The sequence below is a fragment of the Manacus vitellinus genome, unplaced genomic scaffold, assembly GCF_001715985.3.
Source record: "Manacus vitellinus isolate BGI_N305 unplaced genomic scaffold, ASM171598v3 scaffold_3_pilon, whole genome shotgun sequence".
Lineage (NCBI taxonomy): Eukaryota > Metazoa > Chordata > Aves > Passeriformes > Pipridae > Manacus > Manacus vitellinus.
This window is the reverse complement of record NW_021940535.1, coordinates 28,379,959-28,399,361: the sequence shown is the minus strand read 5'-3', so window position 1 is coordinate 28,399,361 and position 19,403 is coordinate 28,379,959. Positions and strand designations below refer to the sequence as shown.

Here is a 19,403-nt window from a genome sequence, read left to right as displayed (position 1 = left end):
TGATATCAGCTATTTGAACCACTTTTGGCACTAGGCATTATTTGAGTGTTCTTTTAGAATGTTAATAATTTATCTTCATATCTTTTTAAAAGCATCTTTAACAAGTCTTAATTATGTTGTTTTGTATTAAGCTGTGGTACATAGGAACACCAGCAAATGAAGAGAATTCAATTGTGCTAGGCACTGTACAAACACAAGCCATTATAAAACAATCTCTCTCTGTTCTACTCTTTATTTCTCTAATGGCTTGGTGGTAAAACAGCTATTCCCCAGCACACATAAGCAGAGTTATATTGTTGTTCACTGATATAAACATTTCATTTTGCATAATACAGGAGGTAGAATGTAATAACATCTCTCATTAAGAAATTTCTCACTGGGTTAGCTGATGTCATCAATCTTTAAAATGTTTAGGTATGTCTCATTACATCAGAAACCATTTCCAATAAATACCCTAAAATTCACTTTATGTAATACAAGCAGACTACACAAAACAGTCATATCATCTCTTTCCCTCTCAAAATACCTATGGAAAACTCTTAGAGGTATTTGGACACTTGAAAGCTTGCTTTCTAGCAACACTATTCACAAGGGATCACACAAGAAACCTCCACTCGAGTCAGTCAATAAGGGCTGCATCTAATGGCACTCCTCCCCTAAATTCAGGTAAATACACCAGAATTCCTTCTCTATTCCACAGTCATAAAACCACCAAAACAATCTCAGCAATGCTCAAAAAATACAGAAAGCAAATTAAAAAAAAAAGAAAACAGCTACTGTGGTCTACTGACAATTTCGAGCAATGTCACCCGCACCAAAAATCACAGTGCTAATCAACGCTGAGAACGTGTTGATTGCTACAGTAAACATCTGCTGGAGTTTGTATGAAATTCCAGACACTGGTAAGTTTAACACTGAAAACCATTCATATGAAAGTGGTAAACAACAGGATTTGTAGGGCAGAATAATTTGTGCTAGTGGTAGCAAAACTGATTACATGAATTTTTGTTTGATTAAGTTTTAATATCCATACAAACCAGTTATTTTAATTGTGATTATTTAGGAAAACTTTTAACCAGTAATATGGTTTCTTCGGGTTTCTGTATGTTTCTCTCTTCTAATTCTTCCATTATTTTAGTAACTCCATATATTTTTTTTCTGTCTCACTAGACAGAAACAGACACAAAAAGAAAGAAGAATCCATAAATAAAATCCAAGCCAATGCTACTGCTGCCTCCCATTGGAGGCTCTGTCAGACCATTGCCTTCTCTGAGGTGCTACACAAAGCCACTGGATTTTCAACTTCTGTTACTGAGAATTTAAACATATCTCTACCCACCTAAGGAGCCCGCCACTTTTTTTCAGCTTCACTAATCTAAGAAAAAGAAACATATTTTGACTGGACATACATCCAGAAAAAGGATCTCTCAGCCCTGTTACAAGGAGAAGACTTGTTTGTGGACAGACCACAGAAGAATACAAGAAAAATAAAAAGACACATATAATGAAGTTGTGAATGGAGGACATAACCTTCAATAAACAGGATAAATATGTGCATTGTCCTTTACCGCAGAAATTACTTTCTCACAATACAAAGTTTAACGAACAATTTAATTTATACATGGCAAATTTTACCTCAAAATATAGATTACTATTTGTCTTTGATAATACTATACTTAAATTATGGGAATTGGGCTTTCTATTAAATCTGGAGTTACTGTGTTAAAAGAGACATACTTCTATTATCTGAACAACTGAGTCAACGAGCAGGATAAAAGACCACATCAACATCCAGTGGAACAGGGAACTGTAAAGTTAAACCCTGGTCTACGAGGTATCAAAAAAATTGAATTAATCCAACACTGGAGTAGCCAGCCTGCAGAACAAATCAACCCCTAACTTTTGAGGTATTCTCTTGTTCCAGCATTCCTATGAGGTGGGGGATTCGGCTGATCCAGTTAGCATAAGCACTCCAGGGCACTTGCTGAAAACAATCCAGACATTCTCTGCTACCAGTACAACATGATCAACTACCATTTTCCACTTCTCTGACAGCTTCAAAATGCTATCCTACAAGTGAAATCAACCATTATTCCAGCGTATAATACTTGTTTATCTTAACTAAAGGGTTATAATATCAGCCACACTTTTTTCTATTTTCCTATTTCAAATATGGCAAAGTACCTACATAAGAAAAAGAATTTCAGCAGCACAACATTTTTCTCCAAACATCTAAATATTTACTTTGATTTTGTTAAATAGGGACAGATTACTAAACAACATTTATAAATAATTACCTTAAAGCAGCCATTTTCTGCATCTCTGCCAAATTTTTTGCCAGGCTGCACTACAAAGCTTTTGAACTTATCAAAGACTTAACACATGCTTTGCAAAATTTCTGTTGAATAAAAAATCTGAAAGGATATTTTTTTAAATGAGGGCAAAGAGCAACAGTGATGAACATGCCTAATGAAAATGAATATTTCCTTATTCAAGTCATAGATAGATAAGACCCATTTGACTACATAAAAGTCAGATTTAACTGGGAGACAGACAGCAAACAGTGTGGTTGCTTAGATGCATGTTACTGAATGCAATAAAAGTGATAAATTGTAATTAATATGAATTTATGCAGGGCATATGTAACCAACACTTAATCACATTCCATCCTGGAGGATTATTTATATTTAATAGTAATGTCTGTTTAGCGCACTTTGCTTGAATAATTTTTTCGATTTTTTGAAAAGGGGACAAAATGCAGTTTCTACTAATATTCTTTTTATCTCGTTCTGTAACCAACAACCAGAGAAGTAAAGAGATGAATCCTCAAAAACACCTTTTACATTGACAGTTTGAAAATCTTGACCTATCTCTCTCCTCAAGGATGCATAGATACCATGCCATACCTAGGGTTTTATTTTCCCTTGAAGAGGTCCTCATTGCCCTCTTTCATCATCATATGTGAATTCCCTTCTTGACAGTTAGGCCTCAAGATAAAACATCTTTTTCTCATTTAGCATTTTCCTTAGGCCTTCACATCTAATCCTCCTCTTCAGATAATTTCTTCACAATCTCTTCAAAATCAGGAGTTTCCTCATTACTGACACAGGCTTATCTGTCTCTGGTCTCAAGTTGTGAGTACTGCAAAAAGTCCTTACTCTGGTTTTGAAAAAAAGTAACAATAAAATATTGAAAAAAATGAGGAATTTTCAGCTGTGCCACGGAACAGTTTCAACAAACCAGCTGACAGAGCCCTTGAAAGGTAAGCACTTTAATCAGAGGTCTGATTAGGTAATTTTTTCTTTCTCCCTCTTCCCTTCTGATAATTCCTGTTACTGTGTACTTAGATACACCTTGAAATGCCTGCTGGACTGCCAGTCCTACGAGGGACTTTTTTCCTCCTCAGGCATTAATATGAAATAGGAACAGTCAGTGTGGTGAAAATAAGGATGGTCCTAGAGTCATACAAAGGGGAAAATAAAATAAAATTCAGTGATTTTATATTTTTTAGCCACCAAAGGTGTTAGAAGAGGAATTTCAGAAGTGTTGAAAACCCTTCTCTCCCTCTAACTCCACTTGTGGTACCAAACTATTTTTAAAATAGATTTGGGTCTCAGAATGTAAAACCTGACAAGGATATAATGGTGTAAATGTTGTGTTTGCTTTTCTCTGTGGGTAAGTGGGAAACTAAGAGGTTAAAAATCAGGGGAGTGTTGAGACCCAAGTTCATATCAAGCAGTGAAGAAACACGATTTGGTTACAAGATCCGACAGCAACAGCAAAACCTTTGTTTATAGGCTACTGAGGTGAAGTAGAAGGCCCTTGTGCAGTCCTCTTCACAAGGCAGTGGAACTAGGAAAAATCACATGCTATTGCCTAAAAATGCTCAGAAACTGATTAAGGAGAACTCTTGGATTGCAGAGCTTGCAACACCCCTCTGGTCCCACTGGAAACCACTTGGCACACTGATTTCACTCAAGGCCTCCACTACCCCAAGGGTACCTGTGATCTTCTTATGTTGCCTACATCCATATCACCGCCTTTCCTCTGATTCTCAACTGCATCAAAGGTTGAACAAGTTATCATCTAAGGACCAATTCTCACATACTGAGACTTAACATAAGCATGAAAACATAGAAACTTAATTGGTTTCTTCAGGAAACAGTGAGGTGTTTTTTTCCATTTTAATTTTAAAAGGACACTTACCCATGGAAAGCCTATTTCAAGTTCTGCCTTTGTTAAAAAGAAGGGGGAAACATTCTACTGAAATTGTTATACATAAGACCAAGCCTTGGTATTACACAATTGCACATAGCTCAAATAATTCTGCAGAGCTGCACCAAGCTATACTATCTGGGATCTTATTAGTAGTCTTTAAATCAGATACTGCTGGCAAAAGTATTACCCCCTGGATTTTTTCTCATGACTTTTTTCGATCCAGAGATATCAATCCAGTGCTGCATCTTCCATCTCAAAAGAGTAATGTGCGCTACTTCAAGGTGTCAGAAGATGAAATTTTAGTGTGATCTTGCTGATTTTGTGCAGCTCTTCAGTAATTATGTTAGTAACTGCAAGAAGGCATTACACCCAACACTGACAGCACATTACAGGTGACCATGTCGGTTATTTAAGAAAAACAAATGAAATCCAGGGTAGAAAAAAATAAAGGAGAGTTCTCATGTGGCAAGAAATGTTTATGCTTAGTCAGTTGTGTATAGAAATGGTGTATATATATGTCCTGCATGATGAAATGACAGACCAAGAAAAACATGCATCTTGTTTTGAAAGAGTGAAAACTGTATAGCAGTCTTTATTTAGGAATCAGCAGTCATCACATTGTTTTCTGCAAAACTTACAGATACATCAGCATCTTAGCCCACAGTGGGCAGTATAAACAAGACTATAAACTGTCTTTGAGTATAAAAATCACAAAATCACAGAAGGGGTCAGATTGAAGGATATCACAATGGGTCACCTTGTCTAACTTCCCTGATTCAGCAGTGTCATCCTAGAGCACATTGAACAGTATTGTGTACAGACTGTTCTTGAATATTCCCAGCAAGGGAGACTCCATAACCTCTCTGGGCCATCCGTTCCAGTATGTGGTTTCTCACACAGTGAAGAAGTTCTTCCTCATATTGAGGTAGAACTTCCTGTGCATCAGTTTCTGCCTGTTGCCTCTTATCACTTGGCAACACTGAGAAGAACCTGGCTCCATCCTCTTGACAACTTTCCTTCAGATATTTATAGACATTGATGAGGTCTCCTCTCAGTCATCTCTTCTCAAGACTGAACCCGCCCAACTCCCTCAGCCTTTCCTCCTAAGAGATGCTCCAGTCCCTTAATCACCTTTGTTGCCCTCTGCTGCAGCCCCTCCAGGAGCTCTATGTCTCTCTTGTACTGACAAGCCCAGAACTGGACACAGTATTCCAGTTGCAGCCTCACTAGGGCTGAGTGGAGGGGCAGGATCACCTCCCTCAACCTGCTGGCAACACTCTTCCTAATGCACTCCAGAATATCATTGGTCTTCTTGGCCACAAGGGCACACTGTTGTGTCATGGGCATCTTGTTTTCCACTAGGACCCCCAAGTCCTTCTCCATAGAGCTACTTTCCAGCAGGTCGGTCCCCAGCCTGTCCTGGTGCCCGGGGTTATCCCTCCCCAGGTGCAAGACCCTGCATTTGCCTTTGTTGAATTTTAGACAGTTCTTCTCTGCCCAAATCTCCAACCTGTCAAGGTCCTTCCGAAGGGCTGCACAGCGTTGTGTTGTCAGAGAACTTGCTGAAGAGGCATCCACCCCTTCATCCAAGTCATTGATGAACAAGTTCAACAATACTGGGCCCAAGTATTGGGGGACACCACAAATGACAGGCCTCCAATTATACCCTGTGTCACTGCAATCTGCCTTTCAGCCAGTGCTTAATCCACCTTACTGTCCACTCATCCAGTCCACACTTCCAGAGTTTGCCTATGAGGATGCTGTAATAGACAATGTTGAAAGCTTTGCTGAAGTTGAGGTAGACAATATCCACTGCTGTGCCTTTGTCCATCCAGGTAGTTGTTTCATTGTAGAAGGCAATCAGGTTGGTCAAACATGATTTACTTTTAGTGAAGCCATGCTGACTCTCCTTATCATTTTCTTGTCATCCATGTGGATAGACACGCCTACAGAATGACATGTTCCATCACATTCCCAGGGATTGAGGTGAGGCCGACTGGCAGGTAGTTCCCTGGGTCCTCCTTCTTGCCCTTTTTGAAGACTGGGGTGACATTTGCTTTCACCAGTCTTGAGGCACTTCTCTTGATCACCATAACCATTCAAAGATGATCATGAGCAGTCCAGCTCTGGTATCTGCCAGCTTTCTAAACACTCATGGATGTAACCTGTCAGGGCCCACGGACCTGTGGATGTCAAGTTTGACTAGGTGTTCTCTAACCCAATCCTTCTTGACCAAGGGAAATTCTTCCTTCCAACATTCCTTTACCCTAGTCTCTTGGGTCAGAGATTCCTGAGGGCTGGTATCCTCAGTGAAGACCAATGTAAGGAAGGCATTCAGTAAATATGCCTTCTTTGTATGCTCTTTTACCAGGGTCCCCCCTCTGTTTAGTAACAGGCCTATATTATCCTTTGTTTTCTTTTTGTTATTTTGATGTATTGGAAAAAACCTTCTTGTTGTCCTTCACATCCTTGACCAGATTTAATTCCAGATGGGTCTTGGCCTTCCTTGTCTCATTTTTACTTACTCTGAAAATCTCTCTATATTCATTCAAAGTAGCTTGACCCTGCATCCACCTCTTCTGTGTTTCCTGCTTATGCTTGCAAAACGACAGGAGTTCTTTATTCATCCATGCAGGTCTCTTGCCCCCTGTGCCCAATACCCTGCTCATTGGGTGGCATCAATCTTGAGTCTGGAGGAAGTGATCCTTGAATATCAACCAACTCTCTTGGACCTCTGCCTGCAGGGCCTGTTCCCCTAGGATTCTTCTAAGAAGATCCCTGAAGAAGCTGAAGTCAGATCGCAATCTTACCTGCTGCCCTGTTTCCTTCTCACTTCCTACTGAACTCCACCAGCTCATGGTCACTACAGCCAAACCTTCAGATAGCCAACGAGGCTATGATAGTTCGTTAGTAGGTCAAGCAGCACATCATTCTTTGTGGAATCCTTCACTACCTGTGACAGGAGGTTGTTATCAATGCTTTCCAGGAACCTCCTGGACTATTTGTGCTTTGCTGTGTTGCTTCTCCAGCACATGTCAGGGTAGTTAAACTCCTCCACAAGAACCAATGCCCGTGACTTTGAGGCTGCTTCTAGCTGCCTGTATAAGGCCTTATCAACTTCTTCCTCCTGATCAGCTGGCCTGTAGGAAATATCCACAACAGTGTCACCCTTACTAGTCAGTCCCTTTATCCTAAACCATAAGCTCTTGACTTGCTTGTCATCCATCCCAAGACAGAGCTCGATACATGCCAAATGTTGCCTCACATAAAGGGCAACTCCACCTCCGTGCCTTCCTGGTCTGTTTCTCCTAAACAGTGTGCAGTCCTTCAGGACAGCATTCCAGTCATGTGACCTATCCCACTACACCACTGTAACTGCACTGAGATCAAAACCCTGTGACTGCACACAGACCTCTAGTTCCTCCATAATCTGTGCTTTGGTGTACAGGCACTTTATAGAAGTATTTGATTGTGTCAATATCCCAGTATGGGTGCAAAGGGACGACCCATAGTTCTGTCTTGTAATTATGTCTTTGGCTGCTTGTGCTTGCTTGAGGTATTCCCTCTTTAAGCTTCCTTTTGCTACTAGAGTGGTCACTATAGTTCTCCCCTTCCCACACCTTATCTCTGTCGAGCCTGGCCCTGTTCCCATCCCCCTTCAAATCTAATTTAAAGCTCTCTCAACAAGTCCTGCCAACTCCTGAGCTAAGATTCTTTTTCCAACTTTGAGACAGGTGGACCCCATTTTCTTCCAGCAGGCTTGGTGTTGTATAAACTGAACCATGATCAAAAAACCCAACATCACTCTAAAAATAAAACAAACTGGACAATAAAATTTAACAAAAGTTAACACATGCAGATTTTTCTGAGTTGTGGCACATAGATATAGCCTTTTTTTTTTGTGTATACATAGAAATAATTCAATAATATTCAGTAAAATTCAAAAGAAAATCGTAATGGTTAAGATAGAATAGGAACAAAATTTAAAACATCTCAGGAACTCACAGAAAGTCAATGTAGCAGTGTAGAACCTGAATCAAGCAACTATTCATTGCAAATAAAATCAATAGAATCAGAGAAGGCAATTACTGATGAACAAAACAGGTAATTAAAAATCTTTTTGGACTTGAAAAGTTCAACACTTGGCAGTGTCTACCTCACATCAATGGAATCACCAGCCCTCAGTACCACAGCTTCTCTTCCATGAGTTGCTAAAAGCTGCTGTTCTCTAGCACATATCATCAAGCAGACATGCATCATGACTCAACTCTGGGAATCTAGCTGTTTCATAACTTTGCTTTAGTTTATGTCAAAAAAAGATGACTTTCCCAGTGACCACACAAAATGAACCAGCTGTGTATTTGTAACTGAATAAATTGCATACACCAGGTCTGCATGGTATGGAATAATAATGTTTGGTGAGAACCTAGTTTAAACACTAGTAACTATGATCAACTATGTTCATCTAAATGCCATTCAAAACTCTGAAGGTCCATTAAACACACCAAAACAGCAAATACCCGTTCTCTCAGGAGATCAAAAAAAGTTACAAAAGCCAAAACTTCAAAGCAGTTTCAGTTGGAGAAGTAAAAATGACATAGTGATGGCATCCATATCACAGGATGGTGGTCATTAGAAGGGACTTCTGGAGATAAGTTTTAGTTCAATCTCCCTGCTCAAAGCAGATTGTTCACAACATTGTCCATGCTGAATCAAAGATAATTGAGAACCCAAAAGGTTAAACTGAGTATTGCAAAAACCTCAGATTTTTATGGTAGTACACAGGAGGATGGTAGTAAGCAGGAAGTCATGACCCCTGAGAGATGTTCATAGGCTGGAAGCAAACACTTCAAATTTGAATCAGAAGAACACTCCTCCCCTCCACCCAACACAACAAAAAATCCCCCCAAACTGCATAAACAAAACACCAACCCCTCAAGACAAAAAAAAGCCAAACCAAACCAAACAATCAAAAAACAAAAACCAGACAAACAACAACCCCCCCACACACACACTATTATTCTATAGGAGAAAGAATGCCTCAATTCAAACCTTACAACCATTGCAGATCATTGTCAAGGGCATCCTTAAGAAAACACAGTGCAGTAAACCAGTATAGAAGACATGGAATAGCATACAGCAAGGCATTATTTCAAAAATCTTTAGAAATAAAAAATCAGATGGCTGCAAGTCATAAAGAGCACTTACAAAAGCTGAAGACAGACTAAATTCAATAAAAAAAGCATGGTTCTCAAAAAAATGGACATAACTGGTCCCAAAAGGCATATAATGAAGCTGACTTCCTAGACAAAGTCTCAGCTACACATTCCCCTACCCTGCCTCCCTCACAGGAGAAGCAAAATACCATCTGAATTGCATGAGTTCACTACTGTTCAGTTTTATTATTGCTTCTGATACTTTAGCTGAACTTTATAAATCCTATACTAGGTGTCCCTTCAGATCACTGACCAGCAATTCTCCCAGTTCACTTTCTAGATCCTCCCACAGGAGGAGGAGGAAAACAAAAAATTCAATGAACAGCTAAGAAAAAGAGTGCAAAAATTTAATTTAAGCCAAACGGAGATGCACTGCCTTATTCACAGCATCTTACCATTCATCATTTGAAAAGAGCAACTTTTGTTTTTCATGACTTGTTATTCATCATGTTATCATCAAATCGCTGATGTTATGCCTGAAGTATTTCTTATTGCAGGCAAAACAGAGGAGAGAGTTCACAGAAGAAAAGCTGAAGGGAAGAACTAGCTCTTCACCAGGCAAAGTAATTAGATCATACCTGTTCTACACAAAAGTTTCTTAAGAGCAGTCTTTGCCAGGAAGGGAGAAAAGGGGTAGAAGACAAAAGCCAGCCCAGTTTCCTTCTTGCTGGTTTAACTGAGAAGACTTCAGAGCATGTGTACTATGTGCAAAGTAAGTGGACAGCAAAGTAAGTCCACAGCAAATTGACAGCACATGTTCTTAAGTAGTAGTTAACTAGAAATATTATTATCCTCAACCTTTTAACATTTTTAAATACAATTCTTTAAATTCTTAAATGGAAACGTAATAAAATGCTGGAGAGTTTATTCTACTGATGCCTAGCAACTCAGGGTAAATGTAAAATGCTTTATGAAAATGCTATATTATTACTGTGCATGTATTTCATCTCTTTTTAAGCGTGTGCTGAACATTTACAAATCTGTAATGGAAATGGAAATGATGTTTTTAATTTTTCAATGGTTCAAAAGTAAAAAAAGGGTCACTGTCATTGTACAACCCATCTTTCAGTCAGAAGTGAAAGTTGCAAAGCATTTTGCCTTTCTCAGATTTCTCTTTCTGGTGTTATTGGAAAGCTTGTCTTCTTGTTTAAATGAATTTCCTTTTAATCTCCTCCCTGAGCTGCTGGATAGATGGAGCCTCTTAAAAAATTCAGGATATCACTGTAATTGTAAATTGATCTGCTTCTGTGGCAGAAGGCTGAGTCCCTCCATCCAGGAAAGAGACTGTCTTCTCAAAGTTGTTTTTCAGACAAATGATTAATTTGCACTCTCTCTTGCTATTATATTATCCTTTAATGGAAAAGCAGTTTTTAAACAAAACTACCACTTTTTGGATTGTTTTATTCCAGCAACATACAGGGAAGAAAGACAACTGACAAAGAAATGTTTCCTGGCTTGAATTTTTTAAATTTCCTAAAGGAGAGTTTGACTCTACTTATATAGGAACAACTGTGTCAAGACAACTGAAATGCACATATTCATCACTGCTTAAGTCCTGAATTAATGTAACATATTAATAGACACAGGAAAATTCCCCACAGATTTTAAATGCAGAGTTAAGTCTGAAACACTGTTATGACTATGCAATCCTTAAAACAGACACGTAACTCATTAGGATCAAAGTAGAGGAAATTATCCATCTACTGTGGTGCTGAATCCACATAGCCTATTTGCCTTTGGCTCTTTGGTTATGAGATCTGGCATCACTTGGATTATTTCACCTAATCCATCATTAGCTTTCACGTGTCCTATATACTGTGCAACAAACCTAAATTTAACAAACCCAACTCCCCATCAATTACCACACTGAATATATTACATGTCAGCACAGGGCACAAAGATTAGACATGCTGAATTACACCTTTCTTTGTGAAAAGTCAATATTTTTAGAGCACTGGTAATGATGCTGACTCCAATTGTAATAAATGTTCCTTCCTATTGTGGACAGGCACTAATACTCTGACCTTTATGTAAAAGACAGAGCTACTACACAAAATGAAAAATCTCAGAAGACAAGAAAACACATGAGAGATCCCAGAAACAGTGCCACAGAGTCACTAATGTGTGGTTTTTTAATTGCAATATTTGCTTGGATGGTGGAATCCTGTAAGATGACCTATTTTTTTCCCCCCATAATCCTACCAGTAAGCATTAGTAATTTAGATTAACTTTCTCCCTCCACATAAACAAAGCACACAAAAAGGTTATTACTTACAACAAAACCTAAATACACTGCTGTTGGGTTATCACAGCATCCTTACTTACCGGTCTTCCACAAATACACTGATGAAGTTTGAAATTCACTTTGTGCACGAGCGTCCCAGATTCCCAGCAGCAGAAGCATGAGAACTCCCACGCACCGGGCTGGCACGGCAAAAACCCCTGGACCACGGCAGAAAGGAGCGCTCCCCTCACTCAACCCCATGCCTCCAGCAGCCTGCTGCTGCCTCCAAAACCCGCAGCACGACCACGAAGCCTTCTTCAAATAATACTCCCCTCTTCAGAATTTCTTCATGGGGAGAAAGGGATTGGAAACCTCTCTTCTGCTATTGTGCATGGCAGTTGAAAAGGAAAAACTGTTTAACACCAGGGAACAATAGAGTCCTCCTCGCTTGCTCTTGCTGCGGCGGCGGCTACTCCTGCTCGTGTGGTTGCTGCTCCACGCTCTTCCATTCAGCGGTTATAGCACTTTTCCATCAGCTAAAAGCGAGACAGCTGTCCGCAGGGGGCTCCAGCTGACTGAGCAGGTTATCTTGCTCTGGGAGGCAGCAGCAGTCATTTACACCAGCTGGAGAGAGTGAGAGACAGAGAAACAGGGATGAGGAGAAACACAAATATCCCAGTGCTGTAATCTCAGCGCAGAGAGTGACTGCAAAAGGCTGGCTTCCCAGACACGTCTCTCCCTGGAATATCCCAAATGATACACACTAAGAAGAAAAGAAGAAATCATCATCAGACATGTTTCAGAAACACAAGTCATTCGACCAGAACAGATATAAACAGAACAATATATAATAATTAAGAGAGCATCAGACGTTTATCCTGATAACAACGTGTATGCTGCATTAACTGTTCTGTAAACAACAAAAAAAATAAGTGATTACACATGCATAAAACAGACAATTAAGACCTTACAAAGGAAAATGGAAGAAAATGTAGGAAAACAAACAAACAAACAAAAAACCCCACATTACATTGTCTTCCATATTTATCAAATCTGTTTCAGGTAATGACATATAGCTATTTTTTATGGGGACAGATGAATATATGTATATGATAGTGTGTATGTATGTGTAAGCATATCACCCCTGTGGTAGATGAAGCGTGCATATAATATATAATGCAAGATAACATCCTTTCCTATCCAGTAAGTATGTACACATATATACATGCATAAATGTCAACTGTGTAATTTAAAATAATTTGAAGATCAAGTTATCAATCATTTTACATATGAAAGTATTCAGGATACATTAGGCTGTCAAGATGATACAAAAACGTGGATAGAGAAAAAGCTTTTTAAATAGGGATCTTTATCTCTCCCGCCCACTACACAGTGAACAGATGCAATAACAAGCCTAAAGATTGGGATTCTGACATCTATAAACAAGGAAGCAAATGAAGAATTTTCAAGAAAACCTATATCATATTCAAAAAGTTACATTAAAAATGCAAACAAAAATACACAGTATGAACACAGGACCCAGAGCTGAAAAATGATGGAGCCATTGTTGTTTAAAGAAGAAACCCTCAGTCAACCTCTCTTGGGACGCCTGTCATTTTGCACAACCTTCTCAGATTCAGCCTTTTCACATGCATTAGACTAAAATCAGTCGTGATCAAATAATTCCCAAGTCCTTGCCTGTTTAAATATTCTGACATCAGAGCAAATTAGCAATGTTGAAGGTTGCAAATTCGTCTTTGTTTACTTTCCACTCTGTTACGCCTCTAAGAGGGAATTAAAGGCTCAGGGAGCTCTAGCACCATGAGGCTGTGATTAAGAGAGATAAGCAAGTGTGGATTACTGTTCCTCAGCTGTTGAAAAACAGGCAACAATCAGGAGATTATAGGTTGATAAGGGATACACAGAAAGCCATGATCTTAACAAATTTATAGCATCCTGATGCAGAACTTGTACCCTCAGCTAAAGCACTTCAGAAAATAAATTTTATTCACTTATCCTACATCGTGCTGTATTCACTTTAGAAAGCATGGATCCCCCTTCAGCCTGTGCTTTGTCAAACTAGACAAAACACGGTTTTAAATCAAAATTCTCTCTCAGTTTATTGATTTATAGCAATTTTACAGATAAATTTGGGGTTAATCACACGCACATTATTTAACATGCTATGTAGAGGGACTTGAGAATATTTAACCTGATAAAAACAATGCCAAATTCACAATTTATGAAAAATAGGATTAAGACTAAGGGCTTAAAGAAGTTTTAAGAACATTGGGAAATCTATGGCAATAGCTGTACTGACTTGCATAGTTAAAATAAAACATAGCTTACACATTCCTTTGAAAAATTAAGAGTAAAAATATTTTAGCCAGAGCTATGCATCAGAGGAAAAGTCAAGTTTATACAGTGACCAGGAGAAAAGGTACCCTTTTTGGAGTTATTAAATACAATGGATTCTACCTAGAATTTTTATGAATGTATAAAGAAAGCCTCTGAGAATATTTTGTACGTGACTCAGATCATCTGGAAACATCATCAGGGAACAGATCATCCATGTAGTTGGCACAATGAATCAAAGTGGGTTTTGACAGCAGAACAAAGCAGTATCATGAGAGAGGGTAAGCACACATACACAAACACTCAAATATTTTCTTATATTTATGCAACTATAGGACCGCATACTTTAAAATCACTAAAATAGAGATTATTAAAATAAAATATTTTCACATTACGTTTTATGGTTTTACCATTTTTTTTGTCAAAAAATCAATGAACTATGAGAGAACAATTTCATCTTTTTTGTTGTAAGCTGCTATGATGAATTTAGAACTGTTCAGAAATATGTTAGAGACAAAACAGAAAGAATATTAATAATGCAAATGTATCTGTGTGTCTGGAATAAAAAAGAAAAGGATTTCTGAAGAGCCGGTTTTTCTGGTTTTTGCAAACACTAGATCACTTACGTAGTACGTACGCTATTACTCAGGACAGGAAAAGGCTGGTGATACCACAGGCCAAAGAGTAGGCTGATGCCTGAAGACAGAGACCAACACCAACCTCACCAACCTAACTGCAGGGGTTGGACTTTGGACACAAGAGGGAATATATCCTGACTGTAAGCATCCGCTGCTGTCAGCACACCTTACCCGGAATGCTTTGTTAGAGTTTTCCACCCCAGTGTATCCAATGTGCTCCTACCCTCTTCCCATTTGCTGCTGGAGTTCCCTCCAGTTAACAGTGCAACCAATATTTCCAGTCCAGTGGTAACCCATCTTATAATATATACTTAACAATCATAATGAATCAGTTTTTTATGGCTTAGACATTCCCAAAGAAATGGTTAAGTGCTTTTGAGAAGAAACCTCTAGACAAAGCACAGAAATAAACTACAATCGACATTGGTATCCATATCACAAACTTAATATTGTCAGTGTTGTCCCTTAGAGCACCAACATATGAGCCTTGGCAGACTTTTATTCAGATACAATTATTTCTTTAGATGTAGATGTGGCACTTAGGGACATTGTTTAGTGGTGGACTTGGCAGAGTTAGGTCAATGACTGAACACAATGATCTTAAAGCTCTTTTCCAAACTAAATGATTCTGTTATTTTATTTGAGGCACAGTAGCTACATGAAGTCTGTAAACTGCTCCAACAAATGACTGATAACTTAGCACCTTTTCATTTTCTTGAAAAAAATACAACTAACCTCAAAGACCTTTGTGAAAATGAGGCAGAGTTAACTCTGAAATATTGGAATTACTTTGTTCATATCTCCAAGCATTAAACAGCTAGAGGATGACAAAACAAACATGCCATACCTTTTTTTTATTGGAAATAGAAATGATAACAAGATATATATTTCAAATAGAATCACCCTGCTGGCATTCCTCTGCTACCGGGAAGTCCCTTGTCTTTATGAAATGCCATGAATAAAAACTTCAGGTTCATATTAATCTGACATTCAGATGATGTATTTCTACACATAGTAAGGTCAAAGAGCATGCAGAGAGTACAGAATATATAGGGCACATTTGTTTCTGGGGTAAACAATACAAACCGAAGAGCTGCATCCAGCATCACTTCCATTCGCCTTCAATTTCAGACTCTGGTTGAGCTAGAAATCTTTAGAAAAGTTTCAGTCCATTTCTCTAGATCTATAGAAGATGTTTTATGGACTCTACAGTTGTACCCCACAAAACCATCTGTTCTGCATGAGTACTAGGATACCATAAAAAACCCACCCAAATTCTAAAGAATGAAAAATATTTTATTTCTTGTGTAGAAAAGTCAAAATCCCCTCCATCTGAACTCTGTTCATTTTATCTCCAAGACTTTCCCCTCTCTCTTAAATGTAAAAATGACAAATGCTGCCAGAGGCAAATAAGACATCTATCTTCTAGACATCTAACTTTACAGTTATAATGAGTTTATTACAACCAATGACTACTGGATAATACAGTACCACATATTTCTGAAAAGCACTCTAAATTTGTAACATGATGATATGGTTCAGTCACCATATTAGGATGCCCTTGGATATATCCCCTTCATGGGATGCAGTGGTATGGCTGCACCCCTAACTTTTAAAGAAGTTAGGAAGGTGTAGTGTGTTCCCCTACATGCATGTTTGCCTTGCAACATCCATGATCTAAATAATTGACGTAACAGCTAAAAAAAGCTTTTATTCTCTTCATTCCCTGGCATAAACTCATGGGCTAGAAATTCTATCTCTGCATTTTGTAAGAGCCTGACATCCGTGCAGATATTTTACTACAGTTGCAGGTATATTGTAATAATTGCCTTGAGATGGGAACTGCAAGAATTTTATTAGATATTGGGAACTTCAGGATGGAATAGGCTGTACAGTGCTCTTCTAGGCTTTGCTGCAGATCATTAAGTACTATTTACCAGACTAAGTAACAGTCTCTTATTTTACTTCATATCAGTGCTAGAGAGCCAAGCCAGGGAAGCCACAAAAAATATCCTAAACATGAAAAATCTGGAAAAAAAAATATTAATATCTTTGTTTTTCAAAATCCAGCAGCTCCAGTGTTTAAGTCAATTTCAAAATTAAATGTGCTGTGTAAAACTTGCAGCTGAAAAAAGTTATTTTTTAGGGATCCTAAACATATGGCCTCTAGGTGTCACACTCAACCATGTCATAGTATGCTAGAATGGATTTCTCTTATCCTTTAATAGCAGGTAAGAGACCCTGATTTTGTCCTTTCATTGTAACACATCCTCTTTTTAAACTTGCAATATCTAAAACAAAAAACCAAAGCCAACCCAGCCTCTTTCATACAAATAGTATAATTTTTTATGGTTTTCCCAGAGCAAATGTTTTTGCAAATATTAGAGATATCACAACACCTGTTTGTTAAATTTGTATCATTCTTTTAGATCATGGAATTGGAGAACAAATTAGGAATTTTGAGAGTTATATGTGTGAGCTGAGCAGAAGTAAAGCATTGCATGTATAAAATTACTGGAGTATGTTAATAATGTACACTTAAACTCTTCATTTCCTGATACTTCAAAAAAATTTCAACAAGAAAAAGTCTAGTTCTGACTTTACGAATGCTTTACTTTTGTTAAGGTAAGTTAGTAATTCTTGGACTGATTTATCTTTTTTTAAGGTTTTCTTTTAATTGTTTGATTATACTGGTGGGGGGGGAGGTGGGGAAAGCAGTGTTTGTTTGGGTTTTAATCTAATTTAAATCTAGATCTTTTCCTAGCCTTAGCCATTTTTTCATTGGTATGGTGTGGGTTTTTCAGTTACAAAAAAAAAAAGTGGGTTTTTTTTGACCTGGTTGTTGTATTTTTTTTTTTGTAGATCCCTTTGGTAGGTAACAAAATTAACATCCTTGGCACGGAACATTCTTTGAAAGAAAGCATTTGTAGGGAGGGTACAAAGTATGGCCAGGAAGTATGTCTAGATCAGCTTGGTGAGAGATCAAGCTAGAGGAATTCAAGTAAGAAATCAATGAATTTATCAAGGAGGGCACCTAGCTTTGGATCAAGATATGCGATGAAAGAGTGTATTTACCATCTTTGTTTTCAAGAAAAATGTTAGTTTTAACTTGATGATTTAACTGAGGAAAGGCTACTGGGCTAAATAGATCAATGCCTTTGTGAAATGCAGTGGCCCAAGAGCTGCAGAAGGCCAGATTAAATTAGATAATTCTACTATCTGGCTTTAAACTCTGTGAATAAATTTTGTCATTTCTGCCCAGATTATATTGGCTTCAATGCCAACTGCATGAAACAGAACCTATTCAAAGATCAGAACTGGCTGCAAAGATCAAAATTTTCTCCGTGACTTTTTCTATGTTAATTTTAAAAAAAATGTTTATGAGTAAAATAGTGAATTTTTCACTTTTGGTAATCTCTGCTTCAGGAAAGAAACTTGAACTTTTCCTCTACTGTTCATGTAGATCAGTGTGCTCTTCTTATCATAACCTCCAAAAATAAATCTGCACAAACTAGAACCTCTTCTATAATTGTGATACCAGTATGCACTTGCTTACAGAGTGCTAAGGGGGAAAAAAAAAATAAGATTGGGAACAAAAGTGAGCATAGGACATAAAGCTAACCTCTAAGTTAGTAGGACAGAAAACTTGGGAAAGAGCAAGTGATAAAAAGAGCCAAGAAAACAGGGCGAAATCAGAATAAGAAACCTAAGTGGAGAAAAAAAATACTGGGAGGAAATAGTGAAAACCTGAATTTGTGTGGGTGTGCTATATACTGTTCAGTCTTATAATGCATTTGGCATTGATCTACAGTTTGTGTACCTATGTGATTAAGACTTCACAGGCAATGGAGCTTTTTTAATCCAACTTTAGTTACCTCAGTTTCAGAAAGCCCAACACAGACTTCATTAACGGACAAAACAAACAAACCCAATTAACCATAATTGCCATTTAGAACCAGTTTTCTAACTCCAAGCCCATTATACTAGACTTTCCAACAGACAAACAAAACACAGGATTTTAATGGGACTTTCCAAGTCAACTCTGTACCTCCGATGTGTGCATGTACTTTTGAAATTTGTATTCCTAAAACCAATGGGAACAGCTAGCCCCTATGCCCAGCATGAACTTATGCTGAAAATAAATGTTTATCCAAGTAATATCCTCACTGGAGAAAAACAGTGATTAAAACTTATAGTTGTACATGCAAATAAGTAGAATTATTCACAGGACCTGAAAGGCAGGCAGGGAGATGTCACAGACGAAATGGAGAGGTAGGTATTGAAATCCCTGACAAGGGGAACAGAAAGAGAATGGTATAAACAAAGAAAATCAGTGCCCATTATTGCCTTTGAAAATCCTCTCCAGGGAGAGCTTAGTAATTTGCACATACCAAATCACCTTAAACAAAAGCCACCTTCAGTCAATTTTAAGCCTTTTCCTTATTAAAATCCTATTGATTGATCATTCTTCATCTAAATGTCTGACAAGCCAATTTCCATTTTCAAGGAGGGAAATGTTGCTCTTCTTTTTCAGGTTATAAATCACTCAAACATTCTGTTATCAACTCTTAAAATAGTTAAGTAATAGAAACTAATAAGAAAATTAAACAAGGCTGCTTTCTTTTGTGAGTTGTTGTTTCATTAGTGCAGGTTTTTCTAACTTGACCAATACATTTAGTGGTTTCCAGAAATCGACAGACTCATTAGCAGTGACAAACACAATATAGGTGGAAATAGCTTTTAATAATTTGT

General features: G+C 38.0%; 1 protein-coding gene across 3 annotated transcripts in view; it reads right to left on the bottom strand.

Annotated features, from left to right (window-relative positions):
- The window catches only part of THSD7A (thrombospondin type 1 domain containing 7A), a 268,216-nt gene that overhangs the window by 186,643 nt on the left and 62,170 nt on the right, over window positions 1–19,403 (bottom strand). Inside the window, exon 2 of one of the 3 annotated variants that reach the window (XM_018075615.3) lies at window positions 11,760–12,282. In XM_018075615.3, the coding sequence (XP_017931104.1) occupies window positions 11,760–11,919 (160 nt within the window). In that variant the 5' untranslated portion in view covers window positions 11,920–12,282. Of the gene's footprint in view, window positions 1–11,759; window positions 12,396–19,403 lie in introns of those variants that run through there. The other 2 variants (XM_018075617.3, XM_018075616.3) reach the window with 2 other exon arrangements.